We start from the raw sequence: 19,445 nt of genomic DNA, 5'->3' as shown, positions 1-19,445 counted from the left end.
GCAGAAGGTTCCTGGGTTTGACCCTCCACGGTCATCTTGATCAACTCTAAACCAAATTTGAACCAACCATGGTAGATGCAGAGATCTAATGCACAAATGGAAAATCAAGGACTCCCTGGTGTGCGAGTGTGGTTCCCCACGACAGCCCATCGAACATATCACTACCTACTGCCCAATGTATAAAGATGAAGGAGGCATCACTGCAATAAATTCTGCTACTCCTGGTGTAGCCATTTGGATCCATCAACTTCAGGTGTAATTGTAGTTGCTGCTCTACACCAGTCGTACAAAAGAAGAACAGCGGACAATGCAAATTATAGTACGTACATCAAGATAATAGCTTCAGGGAGAAACCCTGAAATGGCTGAGGAAATGTTGGTGGGAACAACCGCCTTCTCACTCGGAAGGAGGAGGTGACAGTGTTACCTTTAGGTTTCAAAAGTCATGATCAGATCTGTACATGTTACATGATAAAAAAAATAACACAAACACCCCCCCATACACACATGCTCCCCACCTGCCCAAGTGAAAAGCTCCAGGGTGGTGATCTGCCCAGATAATTCCTGTGTCAGGAGTCTGGGAGAACATCTCTTTGGATTTACCTACTAACATAGGGGCAGGAAGTAGGACTGCTGTGCACCCCCTGGCTTGAAAGGGTGTCCATCATATAAAGAGTTCACAGTTTGGTTCAATGGATCTCATTATACCCCACTATACAAATCATTCCAGCCCCCATCCCTACTAATCTCCCATGTGTTCTCCATTTATTCAGGGTTTTTTTTTTTTTTTTTTTTTTTTTTAACTCCTGAGTCCCTCTTCTGCTGGAGTCACAGAACTCAGATGTCCTCCAGGTGAGTGAAGGCCAAAGCAAGGGTCACGTTACGAACAAGAACAAACTAGACCTCCTAAGCTATTGCTGGACGTGGACCATGGAGCTGACCTTGAGATGTCTGCTTATGTCCTAAGCAATTGCGATTCAGTCTTGTCCAGTGATGCCCAGCAGCAGGCCTTCCATACAGAGTGCCCATCCCCCTCCTACTCCCAGTCATTCATGTCCCTCCGACTTCTTCCTCTCCCGGTGCCTTCCGCCTGCCGCCACGTGGGGATGTTTCACAAGCAGAAGTTGGTTCCCCTGCATGTCCCCATGGTGCCGTTGCTGCATTTTCAGTTGAGAGAGAAGAATCCTCCTCAGCTAGTGTCCCTGGTTCCCCTTTCAGGTGGTGACAGAAGGAAGCCCACTGGCTGGGTTTCCACCTCTCCTCCAGGGGCTCAGACACACGCTGATCTGATGGGCTGAAGCTCTCTCTAAACCATGGACGTTTCAACTCCTCCTCTTGCCTTTCGTCTGACTAACGCACCTGCTGTATGTTACCTCCACTGGCTACCACGTATCTTCCATCTTTACAACCAGGAGTCCAGCCTCTGCTCCCTGTCCGGGGCTCTGGGAGACCTCCGGATGCCCTTGCTCTGCGCTGTGGAGGCTCTGATGTTCTTTCAGAGAGTCCTCGTATTGGAAGCTTTTCCCACCCGTGCCACACTGATGTGGCCATTCCCTGACATGGCCCTGCTGGTGTGTGTCTAGCTCAGCTTCCTCAGTGCGGCGCTTCAGCCCTTCGCCCGACGTGTTACCCTGATGGCCGACAGACCCGCCATGGCTTTTAGCAGCTGGGCCGCCCTGGTGCGGTCTCTCTCCCATGTGGTTTCTTTGGTGCTTCATGAAGCTCCTCTTGAGCGTGAAGCTCTTGCTGCACTCAGCGCACTGGAAGGGCCGCTCGCCGGTGTGCAGGCGCTGGTGGTTGACCAGGTACTCCTTGCGGCAGTAGCTCTTGTCGCACTGGGCGCACTTGTAGGGCCGCTCCCCCGTGTGGACGCGCTGGTGGTTGTTGAGCTTGGACTTCTCGCTGAAGCTGTCGTCGCACTGGCTGCACTTGTAGGGCCGCTCGCCGGTGTGGACGCGGTAGTGGTTGGTCAGCTTGGACTGCTGAGTGAAGCTCTTCTCGCACTGGCTGCACTTGTAGGGCCGCTCGCCCGTGTGCAGGCGCTGGTGGGAGATGAGCACGGCCTTCTGCCGGAAGCTTTTCTCGCACACCGCGCACTGGAAGGGCCGCTCCCCCGTGTGCACACGCTGGTGGTTGAGCAGATACACCTTGCGGCTGTAGCTCTTCTCGCACTCGCCGCACTTGTGGGGCTTCTCCCCGCGGTGAATCATCTGGTGGCGCAGCAGGTCTGACTGGCAGTTGAAGCTCTTCTCGCACTCGGTGCACTTGTAGGGCCGCACCTTGGCATGGCTCCGCAGGTGCTTGACGAAATTCCCCTTCAGCCGGAAGCTCTTCCCGCATTCACCGCAGGCAAAGGGCTTCTCCCCCGGCTGCACCACAAAGCCCTTGAGCAGGCCGAAGTCTCGGTCGCACTGGGTGGATTTCTCCACTCTGCTGACTGCAGGGTTAGCCAGCTGTGCAGCCGCTCCCTGCTGTAGGCTCTGCAAACCCTCCTCTTCTGATTTCACTGATGACATCCCCTGCGGCTCCAGCTTCTCCAGACATCCCTTCCAGGACTTCTCCTTCTCTTTGCTCGCTGTCCCATCATTTGCTAAAGAAGAGAGAGAGAGAGACAGACGAGCATCAGTGCTTTGATCTGGAAGGAAGCTCCCCTGGCTTAGAGATTCTGTGCAGAAAAAAAAATGACACTTGTTAATGGTCCAATGAATAATTTATAGCTTCAGTGTAATTAACTCAACAGACTTAAAGTAGGGCTCATCTTGGCTTGAAATCTTGTCTGCTAGACAGCACAATTTGGGTTGGATGTCATGACACTTCTAGCCTACAGACCTCCTGCATCATGGCATGACTGATGTTATGAGCCTGAAACCACCCCTCCAAGCTGGGTGTCGAGGGGTAAACATTCCCCCAGAGAAGGCATGGGGGCAGGGTAGAGGAGGGACCCTGTTCCTCTGCATCCCATCAAACACTCAAAAAGGTGAAAGATGGGATCGACTGCCCCCCACTACTCCACACAGGCGCGGAGCTGTGACCAATACCCGCCATCAAGTGATGACTGTACATTTACAGTGGGGCTATTTGACTGTCAGCTCTTTGGGGCAGAGATTGTCTTTTTGTTCTGTGTTCATAGACCACCTAGCACAACGGAGCCCTGACTTGGGACTGCAATGCAAATAACAATAAACGATCACTTAGAATAGGAAGAAAACCCAGAAGTGGAAGAGATCCTATGAGCTGCAGGTAGCTACTCCACTCACTTCCTTTGAGGTGTTTCAATCCCTTAGGGCCCCACTCTTCCTCAGAGCCAATGGAAGTTTTGCACAAGAGCAGCCAGTCATTGCTCACCCATGCTGGAGCCTGAGAGAATTCTTCCTTCCCCCAATTCCTGATGGTCCCCAGCACCCAGCTCTTCCTCTTGTTTGATCCAGGTTGAAGTGTCAGATGTGGAAACTGGTGATTATGTTAATGAGAAACGAACAAATTAGTGTGTGTTTTACCAGCACTTATTGACCTCTTTCTGCAAAGGATTTGGGGCTAGAGCTGTCTGGGATGGGTGGGAATTTGGGTAACATTTTGTGGAGAGAAGGGAAAACAGATGAGAAAACACATCCAGACAGATGCTGTTATACATGCTGATGGGCCAGGTGCTGTTCACACCTCTCAGCAAGTCCGGGTTCCAACCCACTCCTCACCTGTGCTGGGCTCCACGGGAACTTCTCTGTCCGCCGAACCCCTCTGGCCTCTGATACACGGCTCCTCCCCTCCTTCAGCCCGGGACAGGATGTCAGGGTTGGAAATGGCATGGCCTATTCATGAAGACAGAGTTGAGGGGAAATGAGTGGTTTATTCATATTCACCAGGCACTTACATGTGATTTTAAACCTGAGCTGAACAGAGGTAGAACTGGTGATCCTCAGGAAAGCAGATCTCTGCTTTTCCCAGGGGAGCCTGAGGAATTCCCACACTCCTGTAATATTGTTCCCTGCAGGGTCACACAGCTGCCCACTTTTCATCCTCTTGTCTTGGGGGGGGTTCACTTCTGCCGGGGCAGAGGTCAGGGCAGGGGCTGAGACAGGGCGTGGCTGGCATGTGGGTTTCAAGTGCAAATCCAGTTCATGAACATGAGATGCCTGGCAGATACTTGGGAGGGCTCCAAGAGACTCCTACAGCCAGCCAGGAGTAGCAGTTCACCTGTGTACGCTCTGGAGCTGCACTTCCAACAGAAAGTTCAGTGCCTCATATGCAGACTACAGGACACTTTGTGGCCCACTGACCTGCAGCCCCCTCCTCTCATCTTCCTTCAGCTTGTTGGATGATGAGTAACAAAGCGCTGGACCCTGCCGACAACTCTCTCAGCCCTCACCCAAACCCTGCATTTTTTTAGTCCTTACAGAGAACATGTGGGTTTGTGATACTTGGTAGAACTCACCGGCACTGGGGTCCACAGGGATTTCTCTTTCCACCAACCCTTCCTTCTTCTGGATTCTTTCCTGTAATCCTTCCAGGGATTCCCACCGATCCCTGACACATGGCTCCTCCCCTCGTTCAATGCGGGACAGAATGTCTGGCTTAGAAACAGCGTAGTCTGTTCATGGTAGCAGATGTTAAGGGAACGTCATGGCCTATTAATATTCATTACAAATAATGCTAAAAGATTTTAAACCAGCTCCCCTTCCCTCGCTGGAGCGGACGACAGATCTGAAAGGAGGCCAATACCTAATAAGGATCCTGTAAAAAGATACCATTTCTTGTGGAGGTCGGGTGTGCTTCCCAGCAGAAGAGCCGGGGTTCACCACATAGAAGGGGAGTTGATACGCACAGTGGTATATCAACCCATTTGTAGGTGAACCTAAACCTGAACAAAGTCTACAGAGTCCCTTCAAGGCCAGAGCCAGTTCAGGGAGGAATGCTCAATGCTGTATTACCAGGTGACACAAAAGAAGAGGTTACTTAGCTTACTGTAACTTGAGTTATTTGAGGTGCTTGTCCCTATGGTGTGGTTGCCATAAGATACATGCACGCCTGTGTGCTCTCAACCAGAGACAGCAAAGCAGTGTCTGCAGGCCTGCGCAGAGCAGCCCCTCATGCCTCCAAACAAGACTCGCTGCCACTCAGTTCCTTCTCTACAGCCGAGGGGAAGGAAGGTGGAGCATCCATAGGGACAAAGCATCTCAAAGAACTCAAGGTCTTATAAGGTAAATAACCTCTCCTCCGCCTTTGAGTATATATGTCCCGATGGGTGCTCCACCAGAGGAGACTCCCAAGCAGTAACTTGACAGGGAGGCAAGTCCAAGATTGTTTGGAGGATTGCTTCACCAAAGGTCATATCATCCCTAGAAGTAGGTAAGATGGCATAATGCTTGGCAAGGGTGTGACCAGAAGACCAAGTTGCAGTCCTGTACATTTCTGTTATGGGCAACATCTTTCAGCAGAGCTATAGCTGTGGACTGAGCTCTGGAGGAGTGTGCTGTTCTAACAGGTTGAAATGCAACCTGAAACTCCTTAGACAGTCTGAGAATGGAAATAGGTTGTCCATTCCTCCTCTCTGCAGATGACACAAATAATCTTGGAGGAGCCCAGAGGGTCTTAATCCTGTCAGGGTAGAGGGTGAGATTCCTTCTGACACCTAGTATAAGTAGACTGGTCTCCCCTCCGGAGGCTTTGGGTAAAACACTGATAGGCGGCTCTCTTCATTAATGTGGTATTCTGAAGAGACCTTAGGAAGGAAGCGAGGATGGGGATGCAGTGTAACTTCATCTCTATAGAGGGTAGTAAATGGCGGGTCTGCCATAACAACACCAAGCTCTCCCATTCTTTAAGAGATGGCTCTAAAGAACTAAGTCTTGAGGGAGAAGTGCAGGAGAGAACAGGTAACCATAGGTACAAAGTGGGGGCCCTCAGGGCACTGAGAACCAAATTAAGGTCCCACTTGGGAACTGGAGTCTCTACAGGGGGAAACAAGTTGTGTAGCCCCTTGAGGAATCTGGCATAAGTGATGTGGGCAAAAACCAAGAAGCCCTCAGTGGGTGACTGGAAGGCTGTGACAGCAGCCAAAAGTATTTTGAGTAAGACAAATTTATAGTGCGGACCTGACATCAGTATAACTATGCTGCTCAGGAGTGTGGATTTTTCACACCCCTGAGCAACAGTTATACCAACCTAACCGCCAGTGTAGACAGCGCTAAATTGATAGGAGGGCTTCTCCCGTCGACGTAGCTACCGCCTCTCACAGAAGTGGATTAACCACACCGACGGGAGAAGCTCTCCCATTGGCACAGTTGTGTCTTTAATCAAGTGGTGCAACTGCAGAGCTGCAGCATTTTAAGTGTAGACCATGCCCTGGATTCACTGCTAGACCCTGTGTCTTCAAATCCAACAGGCAGCCCAGGATTCTGGAGAGTGGAACCTCTGATGCTTGAGACGAGTGCAGAGAACAGCAGGAGTGGAAGCTTTTCCACTTCTGAAGGTAAGTTTCAAAGTACTAGTTTTACTGCTAGATAGGAGAACTGACTCGACCTTATCCGAACGGGTTACTTCCCTGCTCAAAACTCACCTAGAGTGATGTGTACTGGCAGTACGGGGGTCTCTTTCTTGCTGGTACTCTATAAAATTGTTCACCAAGGTGACCCCAAGGATTCCAGGAAGCCCAACTAGGGGGCTGATTGGGGAAAGTCCCCACAGATACTTGTAACGCCTGGATATGGAGCATCTGATGGGGTACTGAGCACTCCCCAAAATAGTGGCTTAGCAGGGTGTGGTGGTATAATGCTGAAAAAGAGCCCTGTACTGAGACCTCTGAGTCCAAAGTATAATCATCCCCTGGGCAGAACACGGGAGAACCAGATACAGCTGCCAAATGCAGAGGCTGGACATCTGACCGACGTTCAATCCAGGAGGATTGTGGTTGCAGATGTCTGAGCGGTACCAGGGAAGGAATAGAATCATAGAATCATAGAATATCAGGGTTGGAAGGGACCCCTGAAGGTCATCTAGTCCAACCCCCTGCTCGAAGCAGGACCAATTCCCAGTTAAATCATCAACTTTCGTAGAGCTTTCGTAGAGGTCAGTAACAGGGGACATGCCAGTTCCTCTGGTATGAAAAGGCCCTCTGGAGAGAGAAACCTGGAGGGTACTGAAGGGCTACGGTATGCGCAAGTCTGAGTTTGTACCAGAGCCTGGACAAGGGCGCCGTGCTGAGATGGTGAGCACGGTAGCAGAGAGGCTTGTAGAGAAACTTCTCTGACCTCCGAGCTCTGGTGCAGGGAAGGTGACGGTACTGGAGTGTCAGTAGGAGGCCTGGTCACATCTCAGGGCCGAGAGGGATCACTCAGTACCAAGGTAGATGACTCCCTGTGTTATTAGAAGACTTCTCTGGATGCTGCTTCTTGTGAGGGGCCAGCGGCTCGGTTCTGGAATCAGATGGCACCTCAGCTGTGCCCTTAGAGGAACACAAGGCCTCCTTAGAGTGGAATTTAGGGGGTGACCCACCCCAATTTCTTGTTTCCCAGATAAGGGCAAGAGGCGGCTGCTTCTCTGAAGTCCTCGCCTCTCAAAGTGCTGCTGGAGCAGCCTGGGACGTGGAGGCCAATGTACAGAGGAGGACGCGGGCCCCACCAGCGCTAGTGAGCATTCCATTAGAAGTTTCAGAGTAACAGCCGTGTTAGTCTGTATTTGCAAAAAGAAAAGGAGTACTTGTGGCACCTTAGAGACTAACCAATTTATTTGAGCATGAGCTTTCGTGAGCTACAGCTCACTTCATCAGATGCATACCGTGGAAACTGCAGCAGACTTTATATATACACAGAGAATATGAAACAATACCTCCTCCCACCCCACTGTCCTGCTGGTAATAGCTTATCTAAAGTGATCATCAGGTTAGGCCATTTCCAGCACAAATCCAGGTTTTCTCACCCTCCACCCCCCCACACAAATTCACTCTCCTGCTGGTGATAGCCCATCCAAAGTGACAACTCTTTACACATTGTGCATGATAATCAAGTTAGGCCATTTCCTGCACAAATCCAGGTTCTCTCACTCCCTCACCCCCCTCCAAAAACCCACCCCCATACACACACAAACTCACTCTCCTGCTGGTAATAGCTCATCCAAACTGACCACTCTCCAAGTTTAAATCCAAGTTAAACCAGAATATCTGGGGGGGGGGAGGAAAAAACAAGAGGAAATAGGCTACCTTGCATAATGACTTAGCCACTCCCAGTCTCTATTTAAGCCTAAATTAATAGTATCCAATTTGCAAATGAATTCCAATTCAGCAGTTTCTCGCTGGAGTCTGGATTTGAAGTTTTTTTGTTTTAAGATAGCGACCTTCATGTCTGTGATTGCGTGACCAGAGAGATTGAAGTGTTCTCCGACTGGTTTATGAATGTTATAATTCTTGACATCTGATTTGTGTCCATTTATTCTTTTACGTAGAGACTGTCCAGTTTGACCAATGTACATGGCAGAGGGGCATTGCTGGCACATGATGGCATAAATCACATTGGTGGATGTGCAGGTGAACGAGCCTCTGATAGTGTGGCTGATGTTATTAGGCCCTGTGATGGTGTCCCCTGAATAGATATGTGGGCACAATTGGCAACGGGCTTTGTTGCAAGGATAAGTTCCTGGGTTAGTGGTTCTGTTGTGTGGTATGTGGTTGTTGGTGAGTATTTGCTTCAGGTTGCGGGGCTGTCTGTAGGCAAGGACTGGCCTGTCTCCCAAGATTTGTGAGAGTGTTGGGTCATCCTTTAGGATAGGTTGTAGATCCTTAATAATGCGTTGGAGGGGTTTTAGTTGGGGGCTGAAGGTGACGGCTAGTGGCGTTATTAAGGATCTACAACCTATCCTAAAGGATGACCCAACACTCTCACAAATCTTGGGAGACAGGCCAGTCCTTGCCTACAGACAGCCCCGCAACCTGAAGCAAATACTCACCAACAACCACATACCACACAACAGAACCACTAACCCAGGAACTTATCCTTGCAACAAAGCCCGTTGCCAATTGTGCCTAGGGAAAAGACGTTTGGCAGGACTTAAACCCTGGGATCTTTGGCATAACGCAGAGTGCTAATGGACCAAATTGGACGATAGAAAGAAAAAAGAGCGGGGCGGGGGGAATCCCTCCTCTCAACACAGCTGTGTTAAAACTGAACGCAGAAATAAAATAATCACACAAATAAAGAAAAACTAAGAATAAATCACTATGTTAAGAAAGGCGGGAAGCTGAGAACCAGCGGACATGCAACCACTCCATCTCGAGCCGCAGGCAGTTGAGAGGGCACTGAGTGGCAGCAGGTCTGCGCCCCCCTATATGCCCTCGGTGGGAGGCGCCACTCTGGCAGGCATAGGCCTGCAGACACTGCTTTGTCATCTCCGGTCAAGGGTGCATGGCATGTATGCATCCTACGGTGCAGCACCCTATGGACATACACTCAAAGGACTAGCTGATACAGTGGTAGGACTGAGATTTTAAATCAGCAGAAGACTGATTTTACCACAGGATGGGGTGATCTGGCTCTTTAAGGAAACGAAGGATGCTTTTGTATTTCAGGCACTGGCCTGCTACTCAGAACATCTGGGTTCAATTCCTGGCTCTGCCACAGACTCCCTGGGTGATCTGGCAAGTCACTTAAACTTGCCGGACTTGATCCCAAACCCTTGGAAGTCAATGGGAGACATTCCATATCCTTCAAAGGGTTTCGGAAAACTAGATATTAGAAGAAAAGAGTTTTAAATAGGAGGGTGTGTGGTATGAGCTGTCTATTGCTAATGCTCTGGGAAGTAGTGATCCACTAGAAATCAAAGGAACTGGAGAATAACCTGCAACAGGAATCAGAGTAGCAACTGTTTCTAATCAGAGAGTGAAAACCGATCCTTACCCAGAGAGATCAGGGTCTCATAGTTCCCCTTCATCACGTTTTTGTAAAGCTCCTTCTGCCATTCGTCTAAGTTCTCCCACTCCTGCTCATTGAAATAGACGGAGACATCATCAAATGTCACCGGCACCTGGAATCACAAGGGTTACAATAAGCTTCTTTCTTAGACTATAGCGGCTTGACTCGAAGCCCACCAAAGTAAATGCCATTGACTTCCATAGGCTTTGGAGAAGATCCTTATGGCAGGGAATGTATCTTATGCTGTGCTCTTAGTTGAACCAAGTCTGGACCAACAATTTTAGCAGAAACTTTGAAGAGTCAGGCCCAAAATCAGCAAAAAGATATGTGTCTCCTGAAAGGTGCAGAGCACCCTCGCCTCCTACTGACTAAATGCAGTATTTGCAGCAGGTGGTCTGTTGAAAGCATATGGTGGGCTGGGCACATGGGGCTGGCTGTCATCTAGATTTCCAACCACTGTTTCCAAACTGCATCAGACGTGATGCATAAGTACACTCCTAATATTACTTTTCCACATCAGCACTTGCTGGAGATGAAAGGCAAATCAGTGACTGAGCTGGAAACAGAGCCCAGATGTCCTGTACATTATGCATAAATGACTGGACCGACTGGGTCTGGCAAGTGAGTTTTTGGACACCATGAAGCCAGTAAAATCACTCCCTGCATCCACACTCTTATAAAGTGGTGAATTAAAGGGCCTGCACATCAGAAGATACGAAAACCCATCCAGTATCTAAGTTTGTACCCCTCAACACTAGCTGGGATATTGTTACCTTGGGGACTTCTCCCTTAGTGCCTGGGGGCAGTCTTAAGATCCAGAAGTTCCTGTTTCTCAGCAGGTTCTCCATGTTCTCCAGCCTTCTCTGCAGGAAATTATTCTCCTGGATCAGAGTTCCCAAAATAGTCCATTTACTCTCCAGCTGGTTAGCAAATTCCATTGCTGTCTTCTCACAGTCTGTTAACTTCTTCTCAGTTGTCCGTGTTCTCTCCTCCAGATTCAGTAATCGTGTGGCATGGGAATTCACTTTCCTCTCCACAGCTTGGATGGCAGCCACTACTGTCCACAAGGAGATCTCTGTAGTGTGGTGATGGGCTTCATTCACAGGAGTTTGTTCAGGGACAGTGGGATCCTGTTTCCAAGAAGAGAAACTGAAAGTCAGCATCAGGGAAAAAACAGCCTAAGAGCCCTTCAGCACTACCTGGGGCTGGATCTTCTTGTACAGTCAGGATCCACACAGGGGAAAACTATTTCCTTTCCTGTACCGAAGGAGATTTGAAATGGAAACCCCACAATGTCTGACTCATAGGAAGTATGGAATATTCATAGGCTATAGGGCTAAAAGGGACCATTCGATCATCTATCCCAGTGGTTCTCAAACTTTTGTACTGGTGAGCCCTTTCACATAGCAAGCCTCTGAGTGCGACCTGCCCCTTATAAATTAAAAACTTTTTTTTATATATTTAACACCATTATAAATGCTGGAGGAAAGCGGGGTTTAGGGTGGAGGCTGACAGCTCGTGACCCCCCCATGTAATAACCTTGCGGCCCCCAGTTTAAGAACCCCTGAATTCTAGCCTGACCTGCACACCGCAGGCCCTTGAGTTTTACCCAGTCGCTAGTCCTATACTCAGGCCAGTAACTAGTGCGTCCCTACAGCCCGGAGCTGGTGTCTTGACGCTCTCCACAAGCCCGCGCTCTGCGCACCCCGGCGGGGACCTACAGCCCCCCAGGGCGCCCACGGCCGGGGGCTCGGCGGAGCTCGGACACAACAGCAGGAAGCCCGAGCACGACGGCCGGTTTCTCTGGGGCAAGGGAGGCTCCCGCACAGACTGACAACCTCCCCCGCCGGGCCGGGCCGGGCCGGGCCGGGCCGGGCGTGCGCCCAAGGGAGCCCCCGGGAACCGGGCTGCTTCCCCCCAGCGCCCGGGGCGGAGCTGAACCCCCCGGGGGTACCTGGGGAGCAGCGCCGGGCCCCGCCCCTGCCGCCAGGGACCCCCCAGCCCGGCCGGCCAGCACCGCGCTCCCGGGGCCCGGGCCGGGCGGGGAGAAGCTCCCGGGGCCCGAGGCCCCCCCGCCCGCCGGGCCCTTACCTGGGCAGCGGCCCGCTCGGCCATGGCCCCCCGGGCGGGGCTGCTCCCGCGGGCCCGGCCCGGCCGAGCCCCGCTCCCGCTGCGGGCTGGGCAGAGTCCCGGCGCCGCCTCGCCACGGGCCGGCCCCGCTGCCGGGCGGAGCAGAGCGAGCGCGGCCCGCAGGGAGGGAGGGAGGGAGCCGCGGCCTGGCTGCCGGGGCCGGGAGCGGCGGGGCGGGGTCGGGCCGGTCGGGGAGCGCGGCGGCAGCGGCCCCTGGCGGCGGGAATCGCCTCCCTTTCCCCGCCCTCACCGGGCGAGAGAACAGGCTCCGTCCCTGGGGGACCCGCCCATCCCCGTGTCCTCGGGCAGCTGGGGAAGCAATGGGGGGGGGGGGGGGGGCGACACCTGCCCCTATTCCACCGCGCGCCCGCCCGCCGCGAGCCCGGCCACGGGCCCCAGCTCAGGGGACCCCGAGCTCTCTCCCCAGGTGCCTTGGCCGCGGTGGGGGATTCCAGCCACTTGCAAATTGTCCCCCAGTAACCCAGCTCTGGGACCAGAACAAAACAGGGACTGGTGCTTGGGCTACTGGAAAACCCACAGGGGGTGACCAGAAAAGGGGTGAAGATATTTTTAATGCTTTCAGTTGTTGGAAAGTTTGCTGGGTATCATATTGTCAGTGAGTTAGGGAGGGTCTTTAAAAGAATCTAAAATAACTCTAGGCCTTTTGTCTCCCCTCCTCTGTGCCAACCCATTGTTGGATGCTGCAAGTCACCTGCATTTTCCTTCTGAGCCCTGACAGGTAAAGTCTGCATTCCCACTCCCCTGATTGTAATGGGCTCAGTTCCATCTTTAGCACCCACACTGATAGGAGATAATAGACACCAGGTTTAAAACAAACGAAGTACTTCTTCCCACACCACGCAGTATACCTTTGGAACTCTTTGCCAGTGGACTGTGTGAAGGCCAAAATTATAACTTGGTTAAAAAAAATAGGTAAGTTCATGGAGAATAGGTCAATCAATGGCTAATAGCCAGGGGATGCAACCCTATCCACCAGATGTCCCTCAACCTCCAACTGCCTGAAGCATCTGGCACTGGCCCCTGTCAGAAGAGCTAGACGGACCATTGGTCTGACCCAGTATGGCCATTTTTATGTTATGCTCGAAAGAGATTGGCAATGAGTATTTCTTTGTTTACTAATTGTATTGCTCAAGTAAATAAAGGACCCTCATATTCTTTAACTTTGCCTTTAGTTCTTATCACAAAATCAGTTTTTAAAACACAGTATCCAAAATAGAGCAGATGTGTATAAGTAATGATGATACAGAGGATTTATTAAATTAAGCAGCCGGAGAGGCACCGAGTGTCATCAAAAGAAAGGCTTTACCGGGAAAGGGGTATTGTGAGGAACAGACATGCTTGCTTTGAGGAAAATCTGTTAGGAAAACACAGGCCCTGAGTCTGCTCTCACTCCTAGTTGTGTAAATCAACAGCAACTCCACTGAAGTCAAAGCAGTAACACTGCCCTACATGAGATAAGAGTCAGGCTAAAAGAAGCTGAAATGGGGTAACCACTAGGGGACAGAGGCCTCGAGGAGCAGTCTCTGTAGAGGGGGGACTCCACCTATGTGATGTAGCCACACAAAAGAGATACTTGCAGTATTGCCCATGCCACACATTCAAAAATCGTGAGTCAGGCCCCTCAAAATCATGACTTAAAAACGAATAGATGTTGGGTTCTTCTTTCTTGCCTTCTGAGATTTTAGGTTACACTTGGTCACATTTTCAAGTTTTTATCCACAACAAGGAACAGAAATGTGGGGTTTTTTTAAACAAAAGCTTAGAGCCTCCTGTAATCAGTTGCCTCTAGGAGATGGGGTTTGACAGACACCCAATATCCCAAGACTCGAGACAAGACTGCAAGAGTTAACAGTGTCTTTTGGGAGGGAGTGAAGGTTCTGCTTCCTGATTAGTGTAAACATATTAAAAATCAGTAAGGAGAAAACCAGTGCAATGGGGACTGAAGAAACACATGAGCAGCTGGAAGGAGAAAGCAACAGCATCCTTCAGCCCACGGCCTGTCTCTACACATTGCAACAGGGTGCACGTTAAAAGTATGATTTGCTTATTAATGATACTTACAATATCCTGAACACTGTAGCAGGTAACTGCAAGCTTGTAGTGATGTAGCAGTACGTGTTCCTATTCATGGGCCCATTCAAGAGGCCCTGGTAAGCCTTGGTTAACAGCGGACCATGCTAATTACAGTACGTACATCAAAATAAAAAATTATGGGAGAAACCCTGAAATGACCGAGGTGTTGTTGTGGGGGAGGTAGGAACAACCGCCTTCTCACTCTGAAGGATGAGGTGACAGTGATCAGATTTGTACATGTTACGTGATAAGAAATAGCTCAACTACCCCCCCCCCCCCCCCACACACACACACACCCCACTTGCCCAAGTGAAAAGTTCCATTGTGGTGACATGCCCAGATAGTTCCTGGGTCAGGATTCGGGGAGAACATCTCTTTGGATTTACCTGCAGTACGAACTTCCCATGTGTTCACGATTTTTTCAGGGTATTTCTCATTATCTCCCCACTTTAATTTTACTCTCGAGTCCTTCCTCTGCTGGAGTCACTAGAGAATTCACATGACCTCAAGGTGAGTGAAGGCTAAAGCGAGGGACACGTTAGGAACAAGAACAGACTAGACCTCCTAAGCTATTGCTGGCCGTGGGCCATGGGGCTGAACTTGAGATGTCTGCTTATGTCCTAAGCAATTGCGATTCAGTCTTGTCCAGTGATGCCCAGCAGCAGGCCTTCCATACAGAGTGCCCATCCCCCTCCTACTCCCAGTCATTCATGTCCCTCCGACTTCTTCCTCTCCCGGTGCCTTCCGCCTGCCGCCACGTGGGGATGTTTCACAAGCAGAAGTTGGTTCCCCTGCGTGTCCCCATGGTGCCGTTGCTGCATTTTCAGTTGAGAGAAAAGAATCCTCCTCAGCTAATGTCCCTGGTTCCCCTTTCAGGTGGTGACGGAAGGAAGCCCACTGGCTGGGTTTCCACCTCTCCTCCAGGGGCTCAGACACACGCTGATCTGATGGGATGTTTAAACTCCTTCTCTTGCCTTTCATCTGACTAATGCACCTGCTGTACGTTAACTCCACTGGCTACCACGTATCTTCCATCTTTACAACCAGGAGTCCAGCCTCTGCTCCCTGTCCAGGGCTCCGAGAAATCTCCGGATGCCCTTGCTCTGCGCTGTGGAGGCTCTGATGTTCTTTCAGAGATTCCTCATATTGGAAGCTTTTCCCACCCGTGCCACACTGATGTGGCCATTCCCCAGCATGGACCTGCTGGTGTGTCTCAGGCTTCCCCGTGAAGCTTTCCCCACACTCAGTGCGGCACTTCAGCCCTTCTCCCGGGTCATTACCCTCATGGCCGACAGACCCGCCATGGCTTTTAGCAGCTGGGCCGCCCTGGTGCGGTCTCTCTCCCATGTGGTTTCTTTGGTGCTTCATGAAGCTCGTCTTGAGCGTGAAGCTCTTGCTGCACTCAGCGCACTGGAAGGGCCGCTCGCCGGTGTGCAGGCGCTGGTGGTTGAGCAAGTACACCTTGCGGCTGTAGCTCTTGTCACACTTGGTGCATTTGTAGGGCCACTCTCCCGTGTGGATGCGGTAGTGGTTGTTGAGCTTGGACTTCTCGCTGAAGCTGTCGTCGCACTGGCTGCACTTGTAGGGCCGCTCGCCCGTGTGCAGGCGCTGGTGGGAGATGAGCACGGCCTTCTGCCGGAAGCTTTTCTCGCACACCGCGCACTGGAAGGGCCGCTCCCCCGTGTGCACACGCTGGTGGTTGAGCAGATACACCTTGCGGCTGTAGCTCTTCTCGCACTCGCCGCACTTGTGGGGCTTCTCCCCGCGGTGAATCATCTGGTGGCGCAGCAGGTCTGACTGGCAGTTGAAGCTCTTCTCGCACTCGGTGCACTTGTAGGGCCGCACCTTGGCATGGCTCCGCAGGTGCTTGACCAAATTCCCCTTCAGCCGGAAGCTCTTCCCGCATTCACCGCAGGCAAAGGGCTTCTCTCCTGGCTGCACCACAAAGCCCTTGAGCAGGCCGAAGTCTCGGCCACACTGGGTTGATTGCTCCACTCTGCTGACTGCAGGGTTAGCCAGCTGTGCAGCCACTCCCTGCTGTAGGCTCTGCAAACCCTCCTCTTCTGATTTCACCAAGAAAATCCTGTGTGGTTCTAACTTTTTCAGACATCCCTCCTGGGGCTTCTCCTCCTCTTTGCTCGCTGTCCCATCATTTGCTAGATTAGAGAGAGAGAGAGAGAGAGAGGCATTAGTGCTTTGATCTGGAAAGAAAGCTCCCCTGGCTAAGAGATTCTGTGCAGAAAAAAATGACAGTTTTCAATGGCCCAATGAGTAATTTATTGCTTCAGCATATGAACTCAACAGACCTAAAGTAGGGCTCGTCTTGGCTTGAAATCTTGTGCGCTAGACAGCACAATTTGGGTTGGATGTCATGACACTTCTAGCCTGCACACCTCCTGCATCACGGCATGACTGATGTTCTGAGCCTGAAACCACCCCTCCAAGCTGGGTGTCGAGGGGTAAACATTCCCCCAGAGAAGGAATGGGGGCAGAGTAAAGGAGGGACCCCATTCTTCTGCATCACATCAAACACTCAGAACACAGGATCAACTGCCCCCCATTAGTCACACAGGCAGTGACTGACATTCACCATCAAATAACGGCTATACATTTACAATGGAGCTGTTAGACTGTAAGCATCAGGTCAGGCTATGCCTGCTACCGTAATGAGAGTAGATGGTACTACCTGCAGCTCATCACCCCACTGCCTTGTGGGTAGCCAGGGAGGGCATAAGGTAAAGGGAGCAAACCCTGACAGAAAAGCCCCCTGCCTTGTGGTGAATTCGGGAGAATGTAAGCCTATGCGAGTAAACTCAGACAGAAAATCTGGAGCAGAGCTCCAAAGGCAGTCAGAGACTAATATTTTAGAAACTTTCTAGCAACTCCTGCAGCAGATCAGGTACCAGATGTATTGGTTCTTCCTCTTCTCTGGATTTTACCAGTGACACCGAGAGGGGGGTCCTGATGCATGGGCAACTCAGGGCCTCCATAGCATATGCCCAGGCTTGTGCCCTGGAGAGGTACTCCAGCTTCACCTCAAGTGTCGGCACAACTCGGGAGGCAGTCGTCACTGGTTCTAAGCTCTTACTCTATTGGCACAGAGTTGAATGTCAGGGGCTGTCTCTGACGGTGGGAGAGATCATCATATCTCACTGGACAACTACCACCCCCCATAAAACTGGGCAGCCCCCAGACTATAGGGTGTTATCCCACCACAGTCTGCCTGCTTCAAATGGGTGTTTGGAGTTTAGAGTTTTATAGCTTGACAAGTGGACTGTGACCAATGCACCAGGCAAATCAAGTAAAAGAAAGAAAACATCCTTAAAGACAGGGTGCTGGAACGTATGCACCATGACAACTGGATTACCTAAGGACCTTCAACAGATCAACGATGCACGTAAAACTGCCATGATCAATGACGAGCTGAAACGACTCAATGTGGATATCGCATCCCTCCAAGAAACTCGGCTAGCATCAAGCATCTCTCTCAGAGAAAAAGACTACACGTCTATCTGGCAGGGGGAAAGCGCAGAAGAAACACAAGAGCACGGAGTGGGATTTGCCATTGAGAACTCACTTTTGGGGACGACTGAGCCACATACAAATGGATCAGAGAATTTTGGCAGCACACTTGTTCACATCTGAGGACTCAGTCAATCTTGTGAGTGTGTATGCCCCAACGCTCTCCTCGTCTTCTGACATCAAGGACCAGTTCTATGACCAGTTGAACACTACCATCAGCAGGATTCCGAAACACAAATATGTTTTCCTGCTAGGGGACTTAATGCAAGGGTGGGAGCTGATCATAAAGCATGGACCAACTCTCTTGGTCAGCACGGTACTGGTAAGATGAATGTAAACCGTCAGAGACTGCTAGAACTTTATTCCTATTATCTCTGTGTAACAAACTTATTCTTCCAGACAAAGTCGCAACACAAAGTGTCTTGGAAACATCCCTGATCTGGCCACTGGCACCAACTGGATCTTATCATCACAAGGCATGCCAACCTTAACATTGTCCTCATTACCCAGAGTTATCAAAATGCTGATTGCAACACAGACCACTCTCTGGTACACAGCAAGATCAGACTTAAACCAAAGAAAATACACATATCTAAAGTAAAAGGATGCCTTCATATTAACCTTAGTGCCATAGCAGACCAAGAAAAGCCACACCAATACAAGAACATACTACAAACCCTTGAGACCAGTGATTGTGTCACAAGTGTCCAGCTGAAGCATGAGCAACTGAAGAACACAATCTACAATGCAGCTCTGTATCTTTAGGAAGAAGAAAACCAAGATCAACGACTGGTTTGACGCATATTCCAGTGTATTGACACTAGTCATAGAGGCCAAACACACCAGCCTAAACCACCTACAAGAGAGACCCAAATGAGAAAACCTTACCAGTGCTGAGAGTGGCAAGAACCAAGGTACAACAAACTGCTCAACACTGCACCAACGACTATTGGCTGCACTTATGTGAAGGCATCCAAGTAGCAGCTGATGCAGACAACATCAGAAACATGTATGATGGGATCAAGAAAGCCTTGGGTCCAACTTCAAAGAAGACAGCCCCATTGAAATCAGTGATCGCACCAAGCAAATGAATCCCTGTGTAGAACACTACTCTGACCTTTACTCTAATTAAATATTGTTACGGAAATAGCCATCAACGCCATCAAAAGCCTGCCTGTTATGAACCAACTTGACAATGAGCGAACTATTGAGCAGCTTAGCCTTGCCATAGATGGTCTCCCCAATGGAAAGGCCCCTGGAAAAAACTGCATAACCGAGGTTATAAAATGCAGAAAATCTATTCTACTGCAACATCTTCATGAGTTGCTCTGCCTATCCTGGAAAGAAGGTGAAGTACCACAAGAAATGAGAGACGGCAACATCATCACTCTATAAAAACAAGGGTGACAGGAGCAACTGTAACAACTATTATGGCATTTCCCTTCTTAGTATTATGGGAAAAGACTTTGCCCACTTGGCCTGAACAGACTTCAGACCCTTGCAGGCAGAATCTATCTTGAATCACAGTGCAGCTACAGAGCTGAAAGGTCTACTATCAACATGATCTTCTTGCTGAGATAACTACAAGAGAAATGCAGAGAACAAAAGAAGCTCCTCTACATAGCCTTTGTCGATCTCACAAAGGCTTTTGACCTTGTCAGTAGAAGTGGACTATTCATGCTTCTAGAAAAGATTGGATGTCCCCCCAGGCTCCTAAGCATGATACGATCCTTCCATGAAAACATGTACAGCACAGTTCAATATGACTCATAGCGGAGTTAAGCAAGGCCGTGTACTTGCCCCA

At 50.4% G+C, this 19,445-nt stretch overlaps 2 protein-coding genes across 2 annotated transcripts in view; both read right to left on the bottom strand.

Moving 5' to 3' along the window:
• The window catches only part of LOC144260215 (uncharacterized), a 40,423-nt gene extending 28,247 nt beyond the window's left edge, over positions 1–12,176 (bottom strand). Inside the window, exons 1-7 of the mRNA XM_077808770.1 lie at positions 11,987–12,176; positions 10,669–11,025; positions 9,881–10,007; positions 4,429–4,584; positions 3,692–3,805; positions 3,345–3,449; positions 1,386–2,589 (exon numbers count right to left, since the gene is read on the bottom strand). Of these exons, the coding sequence (XP_077664896.1) occupies positions 1,386–2,589; positions 3,345–3,449; positions 3,692–3,805; positions 4,429–4,584; positions 9,881–10,007; positions 10,669–11,025; positions 11,987–12,010 (2,087 nt within the window). The 5' untranslated portion in view covers positions 12,011–12,176. The remainder of the gene's footprint in view (positions 1–1,385; positions 2,590–3,344; positions 3,450–3,691; positions 3,806–4,428; positions 4,585–9,880; positions 10,008–10,668; positions 11,026–11,986) is intronic.
• A 1,022-nt stretch (positions 12,177–13,198) lies between these two features.
• LOC144260214 (uncharacterized) overlaps positions 13,199–19,445 on the bottom strand; it is a 44,010-nt gene continuing 37,763 nt past the window's right edge. Inside the window, exon 15 of the mRNA XM_077808769.1 lies at positions 13,199–16,275. Coding sequence (XP_077664895.1) covers positions 15,137–16,275 — 1,139 coding nt within the window. The 3' untranslated portion in view covers positions 13,199–15,136. The remainder of the gene's footprint in view (positions 16,276–19,445) is intronic.

This window comes from Eretmochelys imbricata, chromosome 2 (assembly GCF_965152235.1).
Source record: "Eretmochelys imbricata isolate rEreImb1 chromosome 2, rEreImb1.hap1, whole genome shotgun sequence".
NCBI lineage: Eukaryota > Metazoa > Chordata > Testudines > Cheloniidae > Eretmochelys > Eretmochelys imbricata.
Note: the sequence above shows the minus strand (reverse complement) of the source record. Positions and strands in the feature narration are given on the sequence as shown.